The sequence below is a fragment of the Scomber scombrus genome, chromosome 13, assembly GCF_963691925.1.
Source record: "Scomber scombrus chromosome 13, fScoSco1.1, whole genome shotgun sequence".
NCBI lineage: Eukaryota > Metazoa > Chordata > Actinopteri > Scombriformes > Scombridae > Scomber > Scomber scombrus.
Window position 1 is genome coordinate 1,449,161 of NC_084982.1, and position 23,383 is coordinate 1,472,543.

The 23,383-nt window shown below is 39.3% G+C and overlaps 1 protein-coding gene across 2 annotated transcripts in view; it reads right to left on the minus strand.

Moving 5' to 3' along the window:
* The window catches only part of lrch1 (leucine-rich repeats and calponin homology (CH) domain containing 1), a 94,320-nt gene that overhangs the window by 19,799 nt on the left and 51,138 nt on the right, over positions 1-23,383 (minus strand). The window contains exons 5-15 of one of the 2 annotated variants that reach the window (XM_062432384.1): positions 22,479-22,615; positions 20,560-20,690; positions 13,208-13,295; positions 12,622-12,727; positions 11,493-11,608; positions 10,071-10,141; positions 9,831-9,917; positions 9,539-9,616; positions 8,913-8,949; positions 6,028-6,100; positions 3,856-3,981 (exon numbers count right to left, since the gene is read on the minus strand). In XM_062432384.1, the coding sequence (XP_062288368.1) occupies positions 3,856-3,981; positions 6,028-6,100; positions 8,913-8,949; positions 9,539-9,616; positions 9,831-9,917; positions 10,071-10,141; positions 11,493-11,608; positions 12,622-12,727; positions 13,208-13,295; positions 20,560-20,690; positions 22,479-22,615 (1,050 nt within the window). The remainder of the gene's footprint in view (positions 1-3,855; positions 3,982-6,027; positions 6,101-8,912; positions 8,950-9,538; positions 9,617-9,830; positions 9,918-10,070; positions 10,142-11,492; positions 11,609-12,621; positions 12,728-13,207; positions 13,296-20,559; positions 20,691-22,478; positions 22,616-23,383) is intronic. The other variant, XM_062432385.1, reaches the window with a different exon arrangement.

Below are 23,383 nucleotides of genomic sequence, written 5' to 3' on the forward strand. Positions count from 1 at the left end.
AGCCAGAGGAGAGACCAAAAGAATTGATCTGTGAATGGCGACCATTTAAAGACATCTCACATGAACTTGCTAAGCTTTAGACCAAGCTTTGCCCTGAAGCTAATGCTAACTTTAGCATGCTTATATTAGTATTTTATATACTGAAGAATTTCATATTCTGCATCTCAGTTTGTTAGCAAGCTTGTGTTAGTTTGTTATCATATCTCACATCCATGTGTGTTGATGGTAAAATATGGCTCATAAAGATGGAAACCACTGATTCAATGTTATCACTTAAGCATACTCAGCAGATTCCATGCTAACACTGATACTATTATGGGATGCAGTAACACTGTAAACCCTACGCTGAATAACATTAGGCTAATATTATGGCTTTCAATACAAGGGCCCAGTCAGAGCACCATTTATACAGAAAACCCACTAAACAAACAAGTGAATGAGTGCCATTAGTGGAACTGCTGACACCTACTGTTGTGTGTGGAGTTCAACTTTGACTGATTCATTTGACATTTGACTTTCAGCTATGTGACAGAAGTCAGTGGAACGAATACATAACTTAAATAAAGTGTCTGAACATTTTCTCAGCTAGCTACCCTACTAGCTTGATTACATATTATTTCTAGCTCCTGCTAGCATATTCCCAGTTAGCTAGCAAGTTACTAGCTTGCTTGCCAGCTGCTGTAGTTTACCAACAGCTCCATCTGTTTCTCTCACACACACACACACACACACACACACACACACACACACACACACACACACACACACACACACACACACACACACACACACACACTTTACTGCATTACTTGCTGCTCTGACCTGTACACACTCTTACTACGTGCTAACCTAATGAGAGCAAAGATACGATGCACAAATGGTATGTTAGCTTACATTAACACATGCTGTACATATCATGTTAACATATTAGCATAACTGTAGTGTTTGATTCACACATTAACAGAAGGATCATGAGAAATGAAGCAAGAGATTTAAAATGTCCTAAAGACTGACACAGTTTAGAGAGTGAAGTGTCTGTGAGAAGCTGAACAGTCACAAGTTATTATATTGAGTGTGTGAACAGTTAAACAGCTCACAGTCACTGCAACTTCCTGTTACATATCAGAGCCTTTTATGGACCATCTGAAACACAGCTTGCCTAAGGGAGGGGCCACACACACAAACACACACACACACACTGCTGTGATCCATCTAAAATCTTGGACTCCGTTCCGGTGGAAGTGGGATACTCCTTTAGGGACTATTATTAACACTAAAAATATAGGAGCTAAAAATATACGCACACACAAAATGTGTACAGGCAAAACCCAGACACGTAGCGCCTGCACACAAACACACACAGGCACACACACACGCACACGCACACGCACGCACACACATGCACACACACACACACACACACACACGCACACAGGCACACAGGCACACGCGCACACACACACACACACACACACACACACACAGGCTAAAAACAAAGGTCCTCTGCCTGACTCAAAGCTGGTGGTATGGTTCATGGTCAGCTTCTTAACCTCTGAGCTTCGGATCAGTTGGTGTCTGTACATGCAGCTCACACTGGATGGAGTAGGTCATTCAATTGTTGCTTTTCTAGACACAAACATGCATCAAGATGCTACAGTACTAGTGTGTTAATGTTTTTTTTTCTCCAAATGGTTATTAAAAAATCCCAAAAGTAATCCATCTCTAATGAAGATCTGACCATGCAATCAGAGCTCCAGAACAGCTACTACACTGACTTTGTGATGAAATTGTCAAACATTGTTTCCAAGTTCAAGAATGACCTTTAAATCTCAAACTAAATTAAACTTTCTCACCAGATTAACATTTTTTTTAAATAAACCTCAAATTCAGGGCAGCACTCAAACTGCTGAGACAGTCCTTGAATTTGGATCATTTCAGACCTTTTAAGACTCTTCCAGGGCTTGGACTCCTCCTGTGTTTGTTCCTTTCTACAATATTTATACACACACATCTGGGTGAGCTTCAGCTTCTGTATGTGTGATCACACTGCTACAGTAATTAACACACACACACACACACACACACACACACACACACACACACACACACACACACACACACACACACACACACACACACACACACACACACACACACACACACACACACACACACACACACACACAGAGTAAGTGTAAGATCTACCGTGTGTGTGCTTGTCTACAGCCACCACACATACGTGAGGATCTGGAGATGAAAGCTGAGCTGTGGTGAAGCTCCTATTTGATCTACTACCACACACAGCAGTCAAATGAAAGAGGCAACATGTGGTCTGAAGCAGAGAGAAAACTCGACGGCAAGTCAGTCACAATAAAGTTGCCAATGGACTGCAAATGAAATGGAGCTAGTGCTGCTGTCAGACTGCTATTAGAAGGATGTGGCTGTTGATTTTCTACATTTTGCTTACTGTCAACAAATCTCTTGTGCAGAGCCGAACTGACAATGAACTGATCTTCTTACAAGTACTGTGTTTGTATCCACAGCCTGCTGTTCCTGTGTAAACGGTAAATGGACTTATACAGCACTTTTCTAGTCTTTTTGACCACTGAAAGTGCGTTTACACTACATGTCACCCATTGACACACATTGATAGACTGATGACAGGAGCTACCACGCAGGGTGCCAACCTGCTCATCAGATGGAAGTTAACCATTCACACACATTCATACACCTTTGGCGCAATGGGGGAGCAATGTTGGGAGCAATTTGGAGATTGCTCAAGGACATAAGGACTGGAGAAGCCGGGAATCCAACCACCGATCTTTTGATTGGTGGATGACCCGCTCTACCTCCTGAGCACCAGCAGCCCACCGTGTACTGTGGACTTGTCTCTGAGTGCAGCGATATGCCTTATTAATGTGTTTCTAACAGTTTTTTAACAACAGAGATCTACCAGCCTCACTGAGGGAACAGATATGACACATAAAGCTGCTCAATACAAGAATTGAACACTGAAGAGAACAGAATTTAGTAGGTAAAGAAAGTACCAATCACTGTAATGACACACTAAACTACCAATTAACTAAAATGATCTATACATAATTAAAAACTATATACTATATTTTTATCTAATCTTAACACAAATACTGCTTGTTTAAAAAATGACATTTTAAAGTTTTAAAGGATCTGCTTTTTCTTTCTTTAAAAGCCATGCTACAAGTAGTCTACTTCTCAATTCAAAAAGAAAGATGTCATAGAAAGTTCACAATAAGTTCACTTTATTTTTAAAGGCTGCTCTTTTTATGATTTTATGTTTTTATGTTGTAAATATGTCCTTTGTCTGTCTTTATGGAAATGGAAATGACTGATCGGTTTGAGAACTGCATCTCTCTTCTTTGGAAGTGACAATAACATTGATTGTGATTCTGAACTCACACAGATCTTTGACATTTCTGTACTACAAGTTCTTGTTACTGATTGTCCAACACGTGCTGATACAGATGTGGATAATCATCAAATCAACTGATAACTCTGTCCATATATTTTCCAAAGTTACTGTTTTCAGCCATGCTAGCAGCATAGCTCTAGTAAGGGTTAGTCCACAACTTCAGACCATCACATAACACCATGTAAAACCATGAGAGAAACAAGACACAGAGGACAAGAACACATTAAGATTAGAGATAAACTCTGAATGAAACACATCCCAGACCTTCCACTGAGGAAGACCTTGTCAGACCCTGGGTGAAGGTTTAAAGAGAGACTGTCAGTAGACATGAGTCTTGGGCCTGGTGTGTGTGTGATCTGGCTCTGCAGCCTGCATGGCTTGTTAGCGGGAGAAAAGCAGGAACCTACCGCCGTGGCTGTGAATGCCTCCGTCGTCATGGCTACGATGTGTATCTCTATGGAGGGGTGAGGCCTGTGAGAGGAGGGAGGGGTCGAGACAGGAAGGAGGGGGCGAGCAAGGCAGCGAGGGGGGGGCTACAACCAGGAAGTTGGAAGGGGGAGGGGGGGGGGTGTCAGAGACGCAGGGAGTGGGCGTGGCGTGTGTAGTGGAGAAAGGTGAGACGCCAAGGTGAACCAGGTACAGCAAGGCAAAGTTCATTCCACGAGAATACACCCGAAAAACACCAATATTACCAGGAGAAGGTTCAGGGAATAAAAAAACAAGGAGATCAAAGTGAAGCAAGGAACACACATGCAGGCAGGTCACGTTACATGAGTTCATGATTTAACATTAAAAATCATGCCAGAAGATCAGTGAGAGAGAAAAATGAAGAGAAACATGTAAACCAGAGGAGGAAAAACGACACAAGTTGGGACACCATGAGATGACAACACATAACACAAGACAGCACAAAAACAAAATAAAGATTAGTGGCATTTCACATTACACATCACTCTGACATGCTGTTAGCATCAGGTTAGCTTCATTAGCAGTTAGCGACATTTCGCACACTGGTAACAGTAAGCAAACAAAGGCTGGGTGGTTGCTAGCTCTAGGAAAGCATTGGGACTGAAGTTTGCTATGACTCAAAAACACACCAAAAAAGACAGCAGACAGGCAGTGACTATGTAGCTGCTGGTTCACTTTGGGGTTGATTTGCATTCATGTTAGCAGCTAACTCTCAATTAGCTTGTTGTGCTAGCTGTGATCCAGGATATTCATGCTTGGTCCTGGACAGCCATCACATGTAACCAGGATTATTTAAGTGCTCAGATTCAATTTTTAACAGGAGATGTCATCATTTTAAATTCAGATGTGATTGGTGCAAAATAACATATCAACTCCCTTTATTCCAACTGAGTGCTGCTCACGTCAGACCAAAACACAAAAACAATATAAACAGTATGCTTTCAACAGGTTATGTTGTCTTCCTGCATCTCTCATATAAAGAGGCTCATCAATAATATGGCTCAATGACGTGATGCAACCCAGTGTCCAGTTGGTGTAAGCACTATTTTTTCATAAAACTCTGATTATATACAGGAAAATAAATGTGAACTAAAATGTGGAATAAATATAATCTACTTTTTGCATTATTTGTCTAAACTTATTTAGGAAAAAAAAAGTTTTTTTGTAGGATATGTCCTGCTCAGTATTGACAGAACTCATTTAAATTGCAATGTAGATATACTCCAAACATGTTTCTTTTCATTTGACATTTTAAAATGAAGTAACATTTTCAGGAGCATTCAGTCTGGATAACATTTGCAAAAAAATGGTGCAAATGTTATTTCAAATGACTGAAACCAACAAAAATACTAAAGGTACATTTTAACAAACTTGATGCTGCTTTTAAAACTAGTTTTTAATATTTTCAAACCCTTATTTGTCACTGACCTATACATGTTTTCAGGGTCTTTAAAAAAAACAATACAAACCACGTCACATACAGTGAGAGAGAAGAGAGGATTCTAGTGATGACTTGAACAGAAAAAACGTTCTTGTTCGGAATTAAGTGTTTTTTGTTCGCTGACACCTTCCTTAAACTAACCACAACAAATAGAAACTGTGTATGAATCCGGTTTCCTTCATCTTCCTCCTCTCTGACAAGTATAGCAACAGATTGTTGAATGTCTGAGCAACCGACACATGAAGTAAACCACATCAGCACAGTTCTACACTGTTCAGAATCAACTGGTGCTGTGATTACCAACCAGGGGTTCTTGTACCCCCTGTGTCTACTTCTGCAGTTGTGTACATGAAAGTACAACTAACTAATTAACTCAAGGAAAATAAACAGCCAAAAATGTCTTCTTGAAATTATAATAACCAATAAACTGCCTATCACCCAAATATTTGTCACATGTAGCAAAATAAATATTTAGCTTAACATAACTGATATAGAGTTGAAGGTCTAACATCTGTCTTACTGGTACCAAAGCATCCTAACCACCAACAACTTTTATCCAGTTAATAGTCTTAATTAACATGTGAGCCACTGAACTAGTCAGTCATCATGTGGATGTGGTGGGTCTGGTAGTCCAGATATCTGAGACAGTCTTTTGGTCCTTTTAACTCACCTGAACGAGGCTTCAGTCCAAACGGCGGGCCGGAGAGGGATGGAAGTGCACTGGCTGGAGATCTGTCATGTCGCTGCGGCAACACAAATGGAAACAATACAGTGAGTATTTCATTGATGTACATGTGAAGTAGAATTGATAGAACAGATTCTGGATGTGCTGTCTTATGCTTCATGTGGGAACAGTTTGCAACGACGACACAGACTGACACATGACTCACAGAACTGTAACTTACACAGAAACAACAACGCTCCTGTGCTGCTGTTTTAAAGTCTTTGATATTTTAACAGTTCAGTGACCCAAAGTTAACCTCCAACTTGGCTCAAAGACAAGAACGCTCCGCTCAATCCCCTCGCTCTTCCGTCTTTAACCATCATTCAGCTTATATAACCGACAGAGACAGAGACAGAGACAGAGCTCTGTGTAAGAGGCCAGCATTGTACAGACCTGCAATCTAACAGGAATCTCAGAGGTACACATTTTCATTAAGACTGTGTGATCAAAGTAAATTAAGAAATGATCCTCCTTATGTCTTGGATCCCATTTCCACCTGGTATAACCCTCCAATTTGTATATGCATATCAGGAAACATGTTAATGTTAATCACTCTCCATGTTAATACCAGGTACAAATGCAGGGTCAGGATATTAGTAGGGATTCAGCATCTTGCAGAAGGGTTTATTTAACTTAAAGGCCAGCTGGTCATCCTGAACAAACTAACAGAGGAGAGTAAGGACTCTAAATGACTGTTTGTCACTGAGGTTATCCTGGTTTTGTTGGTTTAGAATCAGTCTTTAAGCTCTCGAGGTCAGCCAGTCCAGATCATGGATCTCATGTGTGTGGTTGCTTTCGCGTGTGTCCGAGTTTTTTGTCTAAGTCTGTGTGTGTGTGCGTTCTTTTACTTCAGAGCATTGTGAGACCAATTAGCAAAGGGGTCTCGTTCTCGTTCTGGTTTTTGAACGTACACACTCTTCACTCTGTTTGTTTCTGTTAAACACTGATGCCAGTAATATTTACTGAGCTCACTTCAGCAGAACCAACCATTTACCAGCTCTGGATAATATTAAAATGAGCAGCCTACTTTGTAAAGTAGGCTAACTTGCTTTACAAGCATTGTATGGGAGGATCGGTATCAATTTCAAGTCTGTGTGTTATATATACGGACCTGGACTCAGGATGTGGTTAGCCTAGCTTAGCATAAGGACTGGCAACAGGGGGGGGGGGGCAGCCAGCCTAGCTCTGTCCAAAAGGTATTAAGCGCTTTAACTATTCCTCAAAAATGATAAACTAACCCTTACCCTTTAATGGTTGAAGTTTTATATCTATCTGTTAGTTCAGCATGAGGAACATTTCTGCCAATGTTAGAATATTTGGGAGTGCAATAAAAAACAAAAAAACACAACAAAACAATACAAGGCAAAAAACATAAAAATTCCCCATTATTTGTTAACTCAAGTGAAATTCATAAAACTCCAATCTAATTGTAGACATTACTAGTTTCCTTGAAACAAACAGGGCTCAAACTCACTGACTTCACAGTGCAGCTGTTTCTGCAGACTCTTCACACACTGACATGCAGGACAGGAAACTGTCACTTCACCAGCCACTAGTTTTTTCCACTGTCCACTCAAGACGGCTTCATAAAAAGTGACTTCATTCCAACAGATTCATTATTTCTAATGACTGGTGAAATAGTTGAACTGACGTGTAGCAATAACCACATTTTCCCACTCGGTTCACATGTGTAACTTGCTGCCGGATGAAATGTGACACATGTGAAAGCTCAGCGAGGATTAGTTATGTCTAATGACACGCAACTCACAGCAAACAGACACACAAGTAAAAAGACCATCAGTTTACTGGGAGACACGAGTGAGGACAGCGTAGACATTCACTCTGAGGGGCGGGAACGGGACAGAGCCTACATCCAGTGGTTTGGTGCTATGTTTACCTTGATTGACATATGCCATTCATACTCCTGGCATGCAAGCTGGGCCTCAAATCTGGCCTTCTCTAGAATCATCTGTCTCTTCTTCTGGAACTCATAGCCACCTCCCTCCAAGTGCTTCTATAGAACGCATCAGACGTTTAGGCTTTAAAGTAACTTATATATTTGCTCTTACTTACATACTTATAGGCTTTACTTTATATTCCCAAGGAAAACAACAACACAAAATAAGTCAGGACCCACTGGAACTCTATCACGCAAATGCACTCAATCAAGGAAAATGTACTTAAGTATACTAGAGCTACTAGATTTAAAGCCACTATGTGCAGGATTTGAAAACGTTCAACTCTGGTGCCCCCAAGTGGAAGTATGAAAAAGTACACATTAGCAGACAGCAATACACGCAGATGCTTTTTGTAAATTGAATGAATGTAGTTTTGTTGGGTGTTGACCCAGAACACACAAGCAGTTAAATGATCCGTTTGGGCTCTGCTAACATGCGGTGGACATTTGTTATTGTTTGATAGTGTGTAGACTAAATAATTCATTGATTAATTAAAAGATTATTTGACACTGAAATCATTATTAGTTATAGATGTGACATTTTGAGCTCAGGCAACAAGCAAAAGTTGCGCACACACGACAAACTCGAAAGTTCCTCAATTGATTACATGTGTTATGTGTTATGGACACAAACTGTAGATCACATCATTCTTATTTTTCTTTAAAGTGTTGATCCAGAAACGGTGTACACCTCTCTGAAAGTCTCAGACAGGAGCACAGGCTAACCCACTTATGTTAAATTATAAAGTAAGTGCTGTTTTTTATGGTCATATTGCAATTGGTTTGGATTATTATACTGTATGCTGATGACAACATGCTGTTCTGTGCTGTTGACTCCAAGTAAGATCAGTTCTAAAGTTTTTGCACGGTGTACCTTTGGTGTTGTGGCGCCTTCATCACTGTCCTGCCCGCTGACGAGACGGAGAGAGAGAAATGAAGAAAGATAATGTGAGGATACAATTGACTTTGCATTCAAAGCAGCAGTGACAACATGCACATCGACGATTAACCCAAAAGCCCCCTAACCCGTAATCCTATGCACCACAAGCACAGGTCAAAGCCTCCACCCATGCCAGAATTCCCATTTGCATTTTAAAAACTGCACCCAATTGTTTTTTTAAGGTAGGCCACAATTGGATAGTTGCAGTACTGTAACACAACACAAACACACACACACACACACACCCACACCTACCTACACACACACACACACACACACACACACACACACACACACACACACACACACACACACACACACACACACACACACACACACACACACACACACACACACACACACACACACACACACACACACACACACAACATGAGCATCGACTGAGAGCAGTGAATGAACTGTTGATCAGAACAGTTTGAAGTGTTCTGATGTACATTTTAAGCCCAACCCTGCCGGCCAATCAGAAATGAGTACTTTCCTTTGCCACCATATAACCTTAGTTAGCACATGGTAAAGCACAGAGGAACATAGGGTCTTACTTGAGTGACTCATCCACTGTGACCATCTCCACTGGGTAGAGCTGCACTCCAGACAGATCGTCCTGCTCCATGTTGACTCTGACACACACACACACACACAATAATAATAATAACTGGCAAACATTTGTATTCTGTCTGTTAAGAGGCAGATTATCATCAAAGCTTTTTAACGGATTTTCACTACATTTATGGCAGAGTTAGACTTTAAGCTAAAAATCTGATGATTTGTTTTTGGTGTGTAAACCAGCCACTCTGTTATGTTGTAATGTTTAGATTACAGACTGGTGCTCACCTGCTGGGGTCCTGCAGCAGCTCCACAGCTTCCTTCAGCTGGTTGATCATGTCGATGTGGAGCTCTGTGCCCCCTGTAACTTTTGACCTGTAACCCCAAACACATAACACACAATCATTTAAGTATTGCAATTATCAGTAAATCAATTCAGTGTTGGTTCTCTAGGAAATATTTCAGTATATTAAATACAGGATATGAAGTTTGCTTCTGTTTAACAGGCAGACAGATAAATGATCTTACCTTTGTTCTGTTGGCCAGTGTGAGTCTTCTTCTATCCTGAGGGGCTCGTCAAAGTCTGCTGCTGTCCGCCCCTGCACACAGACACACACACACACACACACACATCAGCATCAGCTGTAGCCGTCACATGACCAGCAGACAGAGACATTACCGCTTTCCACTGGTACACACAACAATAAGGACAGTGTAACATCTGACTATCCTTGTTTCTCACAGACGCTTACAAAAATAGATAACTGGAATGAAGCAACATCACTGTTTATCATTTCTGCAAGGATCATCTGAATTTGAGTTTAATTCAGAAACATAACCTTTTATGAAACATTCCATTTTAATAAAACTTGGGTCTTATTTTTGTAGTTTATTGAATCTGTCCAATCAGTAATTAATGGCTGAAATCTGAAAGCATGATGATGTCAGACAATCAGACTGGTTGGAAACAAACTAATAGTTTATCAGCAAATGATATAAAACTATTTATTTGGAGATCAAACTCAAAGTAAACACAAAAGGGTTAAGTATGGTAGTCTGTAAAGTGTGATAATTATACTGTTCACTTTGTTTCCAACCTGTCTGATCATCTGATTTATTTAGAGTGATGTCACATGTTCCCAGATTTCCCTATTAAGCAGAGCCACACCGATACTGGATTTTTGGGGCCGATGTGGATACCAATATTATGAAGTAAAACAATTCCGATATCGATATATAAGCCACTATACTTACAGAATATATACATGAATACAACTTTTTTTTTTTCTCTCTCTCTCAATGATCCAAATGTGGTTATCACTTGTGTAATTGAGACATATTTTACAGTTTGGGAATAAACTTTATTGTTAATTAAGTGACATCAGTAAACAAAAAGAGTACATTTCACTGATCATTTAATAAATATCAATAACTATTTTTTTTAAATGGGGGTAAAAAACGTATGTATATTTCAAATCATATATATATATATAAAATGCTGCCAATAGAACTTTAGAGAAATTAAAATATTGGCACATTGGCCAACATATACACATATACTGATATATCTGTGATAAGTCAATATGGGCAGACCGATATATGTGTGGAGCTCTACTATTAACCAGGCAAGCACCATGTTATTGTTGATAGAAATGAAGTACATGAAGTTTGGCTCAGTTAATCAGGTCAGTCCTGTGATGGAACTGCAAGTGAATTCAACAGCAGCTCATCAGGCTCCTCAGCTCTTTGTCATATTCACTTGTTTTGAGTTTAGTCCTTATTTGGTTACAGCTGAGTCTCCACACCGTCTCTTTAAATGCTGCACTGAAGCCTTTCATGACAAATCACCTGACACTTTTAAGGAACATGACAGCACAGTTAAGGCTCCATTAAAAGCAAAGCACAGACGTCAGGAGCGTAGGACCAGAGCGCCACTGTGTCAGTTCTTACCTTGATGTAGTTGATGAAGCGAGTGCTGAGAGTAGAGTCTCTGTAGCTGAACTGGTCCTTTAGGGCTTCCGTAGGGCTCTCCTCAATCAGACGGACTGAGTCGGAGTTTGGGTCCGCTGACACAGAAGAAACACGAAGCTTCAATATCTAGTCTTATTTCTTATTTGTTATTCTAAATAGTAAAAATAATCATCTGAATCTACTGGTGAATAAAATCAGTGAGAAGAAGAAGTCGAAACCTGCACATTTTTTAGAATGTGTGTATCTTTTTGAAGGCTACCTACATTTTTAAGAGATTGTTAAAAAAAAAAAAAAAACCCAGACAGCCTCTTTTCACTGAGCTCAGTAAATGTGACCTTCCATCAGCTCTGACCTGATTGAAGCTGATTGAAGTCTATTTAAGCTGTGTGTCTGGGGAACTGCTGCTGTTCTTTAATAGGGTTCAACAGCCCAGATACACACACACACACACATACACACACACATACACAGCAGAGATACAGTCAAAGTCGCTCCTGTTTCTATATGTTGTTAAATATTGTTATTAATCATTTAAGTTATTCAGAAGGTAAAAATGCCAGATGTTCTGTTTGTGTGAGCAAATGTGAAGATTTGCTGTTTCTCAGTTGTTATACCAAACACATCTCTCTAGTTTCCACTTCACTTTCTAATGTTACATAGCATTTTTTGTTTTTCAAAAATGATAATGAACACACACAGACACAAATATAATACACACACACACACACACACACACACACACACACACACACACACACACACACACACACACACACACACACACACACACACACACACACACACATGGGTAGAGTACAGAGACAATCACACAATTTGTCTGTCTCGACATGTTGACACTTGTTTCCGGATTTAATCTTTAGTCTCCACGTGCACACACACATACACACACACACACACACACACACACACACACACACACACACACACACATTTATCAGCGGTGGTGCAGAAAGGTCTCTGTGCTATCTGGATTCAGAGGACACAAGGGTGTTGTTCCTCCACCACCATGTCCTGTCCACTATCAGCTGTTTGTGTGTGTGTGTGTGTGTGTGTGTGTGTGTGTGTGTGCGCGTGCGTGTGTGTGTACCTGTCAGGGAGCTGATGTGTTCACTGGAGTCGTCTTTACTGATTCCGTCCTCCTCTGTGATGTGGCTCATGGGTACGTTCAGACTCAGACTGTCTTCATCTGACGGCTGCAGCGACCAACAACACACAACACAAAACAACAATGTAAAAAAGTAGTAAACTTGATGGCGTGACAGATGATCAGTATTCCTCTGTAGACAATAAAGCTCTTCTTCATCAAACAGTCAGACAGTCAGAGATGTTGCTTTCTGATTCTGTGTGAAAGTTCTTAGTTATGCATTTTAAAAGAAATCTACTTTTAAATCACTTTTTGTATAACTATCAAACACCTGAACATAGTATGGCCTCATCTCTGGACATAGGACAGAAAGCTTTATCAATGCATAAAACCCTGACGCTTAATCATCGGATGGTCTTATATCAGCTGACAATCAATCTATAATCTAATATATATGTGCCAAATCACACACGCCATAATCCTAATGTAGACACTTTTAAAAAGAAATACAGAAGGATGCACACATGCTGTAATATATGGAGATAATGACACACAAAAAGTCACACACACACACACACCAGCACAGTACCTCAGTAGCAGACAGTCTTTTGTCTCCGTTGTCGCTGCCGACTCCTGAGTCGCTGTCCTGCTTCTTCTGCTGCTCCATGTCCTCCACACTGCACACACACACACACACACAACACAGGTCACACACCTGACACACACACCTCTATCTTTCTCCTTGACTCTCTCTCCCTCTCCCTCTATTTCTCCATCTCTCCGTCTCTTTCCCTCTCCCTCTCTCCTCCCCTCTCTCTGTCAGGCTTCATCTACCGCTCAGATGATTGAACTGTTCACATTCAGTTTTTCAGTGTTACTACCAGCAGCCTCTCTGAACTGACCTCAATGTGCTAAACAATACAGACAAGAAAAAACAAAATAAATATTGATATATTGATCAAAATGTGTTTTGTACATGTTTACAGTATCAAAACATGTGAGGAGGCTTTCAAAACAGACACTGACACTTCTTCAGGATCTGGTTAGAATGAGCCTTAAAACAGCTGCACACATCATGAAATCATCTGTCACTGCAGTCTCAGTGAATTCACTACATACAAAAGGTGCACTGAGCAGTGTGGCCTGAATGATGGAATGATTTGTAAGGATGAATGGCAAGACTGAAAGTCTGAAGATAGTTCAAATGTTGTCTCACTCTTAGTCTATAATATAAATAGGATTCATCCACATGCTGCTGTTAGTTTACAGTAGTTGTTATAAACTGTTATTTCTGTAACTTAGCAAAAGTTCTTCCTCTGGTGTTTTTAACTGTTACCAGACATGTGAGGTACAGTACCTCCACCCTCTGGCCTGGAGTGTCAATGACAGTTCCTAAATCTCATCTGGATTTGAAGCAACTAGTGTAAAAGGGTCATGGTCTCAGACTGGCCAATAGGAGAAAAAAACATTATATCAAGATCATTTTTAAAGGATTTCTTGTGTTTCAGGTTCTTATATTTAAAACTGTGATGAAAACATATGGAGTGTCTTGGGGATTCCCTATCAGTTTCACGTCCCTTGGTGACACTACTTTTACAGAAGTGAAGGACTGCTCTCCAGTATCTATAACAGATTATTCTCACATGACCTTAATAAGCTTCCTGTTGCACTGTTTTATGATATTTGGTTTTGATTGTAATGGTTGGGCACTGCCTCAGTTACCTCATGACCAATGTACTCACAGGTATAGAAGAGGAACAGTGAGGAAAACAATGATAAAACCTACTTATACTTAAACAGGTAACTTAATGCAGATGTTTTGTAGTTGTCAGACTTTCAAAAAACTCAGGAATTCATTTTTGATACTCTTAGTTCTATTTTGTAAAGTGATTTTTCTATTGGTCCACTCCTTTTGCTTTTTGCCTATAGTAATAATCTTTCTGTAATAACAGCACTGGATCATTTTAGCTGCTTCAACAGCAGGAACATGCTCATCACCAAACATTCAAACTTTCTGCAGTAGAGTCTTTTGCTTATTCATGTAAAAAATGGTGATAGTTACCATCAATACCGGCTTTGACAGTGTGCATTCCTCTAAACTCTATCAAACACCTTCTGAAGTCAATCAAAGAACAGTTTGATTATATGATCAGGGAGTAAGTCTCCTCACCATAGAATGATCCTCACAGAACTTACATTACTATTTACTATTCACACTTTACCCTGACAACCAAAGCGTGTGATGTCACCTTTCCTCTCACAGACTGGCATGATTAAAGCAACAGCTACAGTCCACAGTCCTGTTGAACAAAGAGCATTGAAACACATGCAGTGCTTTTCATGCACTCGTTTAAAACTCGCTCTATTCCTGATGTTTTTCTGGGTTTTAGTTTAAAAATAATCTCCTTCATTTCTTGTTCAGATAAAACTAGCATTACATATTAGCTCTACCACAGCCATTCAGCATGTTCCAATAGAACTGTATACTCTCCACTAAATGTATTACTGTACACCCTCCATGCTTTATTAACTCTTTACTTTTTGACCGAGCTCTAACATCGTCTAGAGAAGATCATTTCTCAGAGTCAAATATGAAAGAACAAAAACATTTAGAAAACCTTCAGCTGCAGTGTGAACGCAGCCCTGTAACAGTAGCAGTCTCTAAGCAACTGAACAATAATGTGTGCTGTAATTGCTTACACACCCACACACACCCACACATACGCACACACACACACACACACACAGTTTCTAGGTTATGCCTAAATTAACCTCCAGTGAGCAATGTTCCCACTCCTCTGCTCCACTGGATCATTTAATGTGCTGTTTAGAATTGCATGAATGAATTTCTACTGTATCTGTAGTCACACAGTTATTTTTCAGAATAAATGACATGGGTCACATTCAGGTCTCTGTGACCTCTGACCTCTGACCCCACACATGCTTTCTGAGAACCAGGTGATCTGCACATTTCTTATTTGATAAACATTTTTGATTTGATGTCTTTTAAGACCTTTATAAACCTCTTTAAAGACAAAATAATACCATGCTAAGATATATAATAAAGCAAAAGCAGGATGTTACTGTTGTAGTGGGTTAAATGGAGCTCATTTTGAAGTCATTTATATAGGACTGTAACTAATGATTAGTTTCATTATAGTTCCAACTGCTGATTATTTTTTACTTTAATAAGTTGATTGGTTGGTTTATGTAAAACAATCAGAAAATAATGATAATAATGATAAATAACAAACTGAACAAATATAATTATCCTCAAATGGAATGTTACACCTTAACTCCTACAATTCATCTAGAAGCCAAATCTCTGTGTGGTTTTATGTTAGCAGCACGCATGTGTCAAGCTGCTTCAAGATAAGTGATCTGCTTCTTAGTTTTTAAAGTTTTTAAAATAGCATCAATCTGCTGTGAGAATAACCTGATCACATTATTATTCATCTTTTACATTTATTAGCAGACAGTTGTTCAGCATCACATGTCTTATTAGCAAAGTCTGAAGTGAGGTGATCACGCTGACTGCTACAAACATCCTCTGGGGAACATCTGTACACAATATCAGGACAATACATCACACAGTTGTTGAGATATTTCAGTGTAGTGGTGGACCGAGCAACATTGCCATGGAGAGAGTCAGGCTGGTAGTGCTGATTAAAAAAAAAAAAGACAGGAAAGAGGCAGAATAGAGACCACAGTAATGAAAAGAAAGCAAGAGGAAGATAACAAGAGAACAAAACAGATAAGTCCAGAGAAAGAACAGAGCAGATAACGGAGAGAGCGGGAAGAAGAGTCAGAGGGGAAAAAGGATACAGGATGTGTGTGTATGTGTTCTTCAGGAGAAGAGGAACCATTATTCCTGCCCACATGTTGGGAGTGTTTTATGTGGGCGGACGTTACAGAGCTCTACATCCTCTGAGATCTCACCTCTGATCTCACTGTAGCAGCACAGGCTTTTCTCTTCTTCTTCCTCTTCCCTCTATCCTCCATATGTTTAATCTCATCTTTCAATCCTTCCTCAGTCTGTAATTTGAGTTCCTGTCAGTGCTGCTTCCTTCATCCCTGGGTTTTTTTCCCCCTGTAAGCTTCTTTTCTTGTTGTTGATGGCAGTAGTGAAGCTCCAGGGATCAGTCAGTCCACCTTAATACTTCAACTACTGGATGGATCGATATGAACGTAGAAATATTCATGTTCTCCAGACGCTCCACAACTATGTCACATTCATGAACTGGTTCCCAGAGGATGATCTTACTGACTTTAGTGACCTTTTCTTTAACATTAGTGGTTGTGGGTGAAATGTCTCAACAACTATTGAATGGACTGATTTGAAACAGATATTTATATTTCTCTCAGGATGAATTCATGAGACTAGCTCAGTCTGTGTTCTTGTGAAACACCATCAGTCATGACCCTGGTACTGTTCCAGAGTCTGCAAAGTCCAGTCTGAATACACTGCTCATTCTGTTCATGATACTATGGAAACTGTCCAGTACAGACTTGGAGTATCCCAGCATCAGTGTTGAGGTAACCCGTTACTAAGTAATTCGTTAGAGTAATTGATTACTTTCTTTGATGGAATGAGTAAGCTAACATATTAGCTCCACAGTTTAAGCCCTCAGTTGTTTAGTTACATTTTCAAAAAAGTAATCTGTTATTATTTTAACCAACTATTCCTGTAGCTATCTTTTTACCACAAGAAAAGAAAATCCACCATGAATTTGCACCTTTACTACTTTTTTGTCAGGCAGACACCTGGCTACGTGCTACGGTTCTATCACTGAGCACGTGTACGGCAGCTCAGAAGGGACAACATTCAATTTGTGGAAATATTCACATTATTTTGAATTCGTAGGAGGAAATAAGAGCAAGAACATTCCAGTAACATGTAAGTTGTGTGTGTTGGTCTGTTGCAGTGATGTAGAGATGTGTTTAAAAGCCTGGATGTAGTTTATAACTTGTATGTGAGCATATGTTTGAGAAGCTACTTTAGTCCAATAAAGACTGTAAATGGAACATTGTGTGTGTCATTCCTGCTATTAGTGTAAAGATTTACAGATGATGGGTCAGACTTGGCTGTGTGATGATGGTACAGTCATTCTATTTAAAGGAGGTCTGGACTAAAACAACACTAAAGTACTCTAACCAGTTACTGTTCTCACAAGGTAATGCTGGAATGTAACTAGTTACTTTTTAATAGCAGTAACTTTGTCATGTAATTAGTTACTTTTAAAAGTAACACTACCCAGCATACCTTTGCAGCCAAAACAACTGTTTATTACTGCTATCATTTTAAACTGTGTTTGCTTTTCTGTCACCAAATTCAGTTCTGTGTCATTAAATATGTTTGAAATAAAATAATGACTGTAGCTCTGAAGTTTTCTGAGATTTGAGATTGTCTTTCATTTATTCTTTCTTTCTGTTCCTTTCATTTGTTTCATCCTTTGCACATTTCTTACTTCCTTTCCTTTCACAAGCTTTCTTCACATTTTATTCTTAATTTAGTTTTGTTTGTGCTCTTTTTTTCTTTGTTCATGTGTTTATACTTTCTTTCTTCTTCTTGCTTTTTCTATCCTTCCATCACTCTCCCCTCTTTACAATTGCCTCTTTGTTCCTGCAGTTATGCTCCTACATTTTTTGTTCTTAGCTGTTTTCATTCATCTTTCACTTTGATCTGACTACTGGATTCACTCCCTCATTCCTCTCTTCATCACGTCTACTTTATTTTCTCTCTCATTCTTTCCGTTGTTCGTCTTTTCCCTTTATTCCTTCATCTAGCGATCATAAGTAACACCTCACACTCTGATGACTGGATCCTGGCCTCACTCTGCAGTAGACAGGCTGTCAGTGTGACCCAGCAGTAAGCGGGGAGCTGGAGGATGGATCACTTTCAGCAGACTAATGGAGGGTTTGGCTCCAGTCTGACAAACTGAAGGAAGCTTAGATCACAGACAGCCATTCTGTTCCAGCAGAGAAGATCTCTCCCTCCTTAAAACCTAACTAAATAAACAGCTTTGAGATGATGTAACATGCCTCTAGCAGCCATGTTGGGAGGTCCTCGGCTAAGAAGGAATGACAGCATTTAGAAATAACGTGGATGTTACAAAAGTTTGGAACAAAGATCCTAAAATTCTGAAGATTTTCAGGCAGGAAGTGATGATGTCACCACTGAGACAGATGGTAGTTTTGATTGGATAATGTGTTAATCACTACATGGTGAAATTCAAAAGAGACATAAACACAAACTGAACCACCCAGAAACTGTGTTGCACCTTTCTTTGGCATTTTTGGGAAGTTGTGGAAGTAGATTTCTAATGGACCATGTTCATAGAGACGTTGCTTTAAGGTGGGAGAATGTAGTGTTTGTTTTTTTCAGAAGACATAGAAAAAGAATATAAGTGCTTTGTAATGAATTTGTGAATTCTGCTGGTAAAGTTGATGAAAATGTAAATTCAGCATAAAAAAAAACTCACTTTGCATTTTTCCTCCAAGAGACTGAACAATAAAATCTGATCTCTGAATCCAATGACAATTATAAAACCCTTCATCAATGTATGGACATCTTTGAATATCTTTGTGTAATGTACCCGTGGTTATTCTTCTGTCTATATCCTCTGTATAATGTTCTGTATAATATGTTCTTTTACAATAAAGATTTTTCAAAGAAAAAAAAAGATTGGATAATGTGTCTGTAGCTAGCATACGTGATAGCTGGCAAGTTAACAATAAAAGAGAATTCTTCAAAGGTTACATCGACTAGAACACTGCTTTCACTTTTACTTCTTTTCTTACTACATTTTGTAGTTTTTTGGTAAGTTACACAATACAGTAACATGTAACCAGTTCACCTCAGTACTCGTTGCTATGGAGAAGATGGCAGTTAGAGATGTGAATCAAAGCTCTAGTGAATTCAGAACACTTGCTCGTTGCTTTTAGAAACAAAACGTTTCGCCACAGTTGCTGAATTCATCAAATGATGCACAAACCATTCACAGCAGCTCACACAGCTCAATATGAAGCTGTGTGTTTGGACGTTGAACAGAGTGTTTAACACAGTTTTCAGATTTAACAATGATTAACTAACTCATAAATCAGGTGAATATTAGGTGATTGCTGGGTGTGTGGGAGTCATACTACCCTGAGCAGTTGCCAAGCAACCAGCAGAGACTCCAGTAAAATGTCCTGGTCCCAGGCAAAACATAGACCAACACACCTGGAAACACCTGGTAAAACAGTGAATGGTCCTATTGTTCTTTTTAGGGGTTCAAGCACTAATACTGTTATTTTGGGGATTTTTCATTATTCTTACTTTTATATTCGCAGCAGATTTCAGGTGAAAGTGTTTCTATAGTGTAAACTGTTCAAGCTGCAAAGTTGTTGCACATATTAAACAACTGAGATTTAACAGCCTGTTACAGTTCATTCCACATTTCTTTTTTAATGCTCATTTTTCTTTCCCCTCCTAAGAGCTGCATTGTAAATAGAAAAGTCAAATCCATGTTGGTTCAGGGCAACCAAATGATTCTGTGTTAAATAAGACAGAAACCAAAACCCAGGCACACACACACACACACACACACACACAGAGACATCACACTCACTCACCCAGGATGTGTAGTCCATGTTGGTGACATAATCATTTTCTACACTGCACGTAGAACAAGCAGCGATACATATATTATACGTATATTTGTTATATGGCCTCTAACCTTAATATAGGTATGCTGTGCAGCTGCTCCAGAATGATGGAAAGCAAATGTTAAACTGTGCTAATCTTTCATCTGTCAGAAGGCTTAAAGAATGATGAGGCACAACTGTATTCTAATACTGATTATACTACTGCTGTAGATGAAGTAACCACTGGCAGGGCTCATGCAGGCGGGAAGTCCTGGCTCCCCGATGGGTGACATTTAAGAGACTGGAGTAACTGACCTGCCGGTGGTGGGCCGTGATAGGCTGAGTCTTTCCATGACAGGCAGGTAGAGAGAGTCGGGCATCTTCTCACTGCGACACGCCTCGATGCTCAGGTACTTGAATATGTGAACTTTCCCCTTTATACAGATCTGAAGAGGAACACGTAGATTCAAATTAGCAAGGAGCTCCTACCGTTCCCTATCTGTATTCACCCAGTCATCAACCTGTCTGCTGAGTCACTGAACTCTGAGGTATCACAGCTGCTGCTTCACATTACCACTGTGTGTTTGTCCACCATGCAGCTCTCTGTGAACATGATGCAGTATATCACTGATAAGCTATCAGGTATTTCAGCTGTGTGTGTAAATGTGCGCTTAATATAACACACAACAAAGGTTTTTGATTATAATTTCCTCAGGATGAGTCTTTTGGGTGATGAAAATGATTGAATTATGAAGACACATTATGACATCACTGAGCATTAATAATAGTGAAATTTCAACTATGTCAATTTAGCGAAGCTGAACCTATCATTTCATACATGTACACTCACATTTTCAACATAATTGTTCACATTTACATATTTTTCTGTTTCTGTGAAATATGATCACATCTCATTAACCCCTACATACTGTTCAGGATCAAATTCGATAAATTTTAACATGTGTGAGCTGTAAAAACACCGTATATATTATTTTTCTCTTTTCTTTATTCAGATGGTAACTGGCAGAGAGGCTGACAGGAAACAGAGAGGGGGGGGGGGGGAAGACCTGCAGCATAGGTCCCTGGCTGGATTCAAACCAGGGATGCTGCCATTATGTGGCATGTGCTCTAACCACTCAACCACCAGGGAGCTCCATATATACATTTTTTTTTATACATCTTTTTCTTAATGTGACCCAATATTATTATATATTATTATATATTATTTCCATTTTAAAAAATGGAAATAACATGCATATTTTTATATATATATATGCAAATGTACAAGTTTGACCTTTGTTTATTAAAAACTAAATCAAAAATCAGCATTCAAACATGTTTATTGTATTCATGTTATTCTATAAAATGTTCTCCTGGACCATACAATAGTGATTGTGAATGTCTTTTTTCCATAAGATGAATCAAACATTTATTAATGACTGATGGAGAATTTATGAATGTGAGTTGGTGTAGAGACTAATTATGGGTCAGAATATGAACAGTATGTAAGGGTTAACAGCCAGCAGTCATTATAAAGCTGCTGATTGGGATGATTTTACTCCACTAACATTATTTAGCAGAGACTCAGAGCCACAGTTCTAAAAATAGAATTGATTGTGTGAAATGTGACTGAATCAATGTGATTTTGGTTAATGACACTTATCCCACATGGACCATGTGACTGTGGTCACTGCTTAAAACTTCCTACAGTACCTCTCATTCATTACCGTGATTTTATCAAGACACTCAGCAACAAGGTTTGGACCGTTTGTATTGACGTCTGAGCTCACAAACACATTCAGAGACACACTGCAGATCCTAATGCATCTAAATGAGGTTGAACACCATCCATTCATTCACCAAATGATAGAAAGAGCTCATTTATGATTGGATGATGAAGGGAACATGTGACTATAAAGGACTTCTGAATGACTTAATAAATAAATCCATTGGTTTATTTTTGTTTCTCTATCCTTCATTGAATTATTCAAACATGTACTAACAGCACCATATGCTGACCTCATACTCATTTTAACAGTCTACATAGAATGCCCCTGGAGATATGCAGCTAACATTTCATCATTTATGCACACAGAATCACATATAGACATATAAGGACAGCCTCAGTCTTATTAATGGGAGTGGGAGGTACTGGGAGCTGTGGTGTTGTATATAAAAGTAAATTATCATTATCAATTCCAAAGAAAACTAAACCTTTTAAACATTGTGGATACCTGTGCAGGTGGGCTCTGCAGTGGGTTGTTTTCTAACTGGAGGGACTGGAGCTGTTTCATGGTCCTGTAACACACGGGGATGGTCGACACTTTGTTACAGGAGAAGTCGAACTTCACCAGAGGCAGATCAGCCAAGTCTGCAGGCACAAAACACACACACACACACACATAAAAACAGTTAGAAACACGTGTGGTTATCTCTGTCTGCTGAGCTCTCTTCTCAGTGGACTCACAGTGTCTCAGGACTATCTGATAGTCTGAACCTAAACACAGCTGATATGTCTGTGATCACACAGAACACTGCAGCTGTTGTTGTTATATTCAGAGATGTTTGTGATGAGAGGAGCTCCACCCTTCATCACATACTAAATACCTGGAAATACTTTGAATTGTGCTCAACTGGAGTCACTGAGCCGTACATTTAAAAAAAAAAAAAAGGAAAAAAAGGGACTATTTAATGTGTGTGTAAGCTGAACTGTGACATATTTGAGCCTGCACTGTACTGCACTCCTGCATGTCAAACACCAAGAGTTCAAAGTTACACACTGTAAGTTTAAAAGCTGAACAAAGGAAGATAAAGTCTGATGTTTAAGGCTGATGGTGGCATACTCAGCCCAAAGCATGGTTTCACACACTATTTTTTACATTTAATAAACCAAATTATGAACTGATTATGTAATAAAACAATTGGCTGATGAACTGACAGTGAAAATAATGTTTGGTTGCAGCTCTACTCAAAAGATTCTGTGAACTATTCCTTTAATCTGTGTCTGTCCTTTGTCCACATCTCACTGTGATTATTGTTCCTGTTTGTTTCAGGCACTCTATAAATAAAATCAACTGCTGTGTGTGTGTGTGTGTGTGTGTGTGTGTGTGTGTGTGTGTGTGTGTGTGTGTATAATACA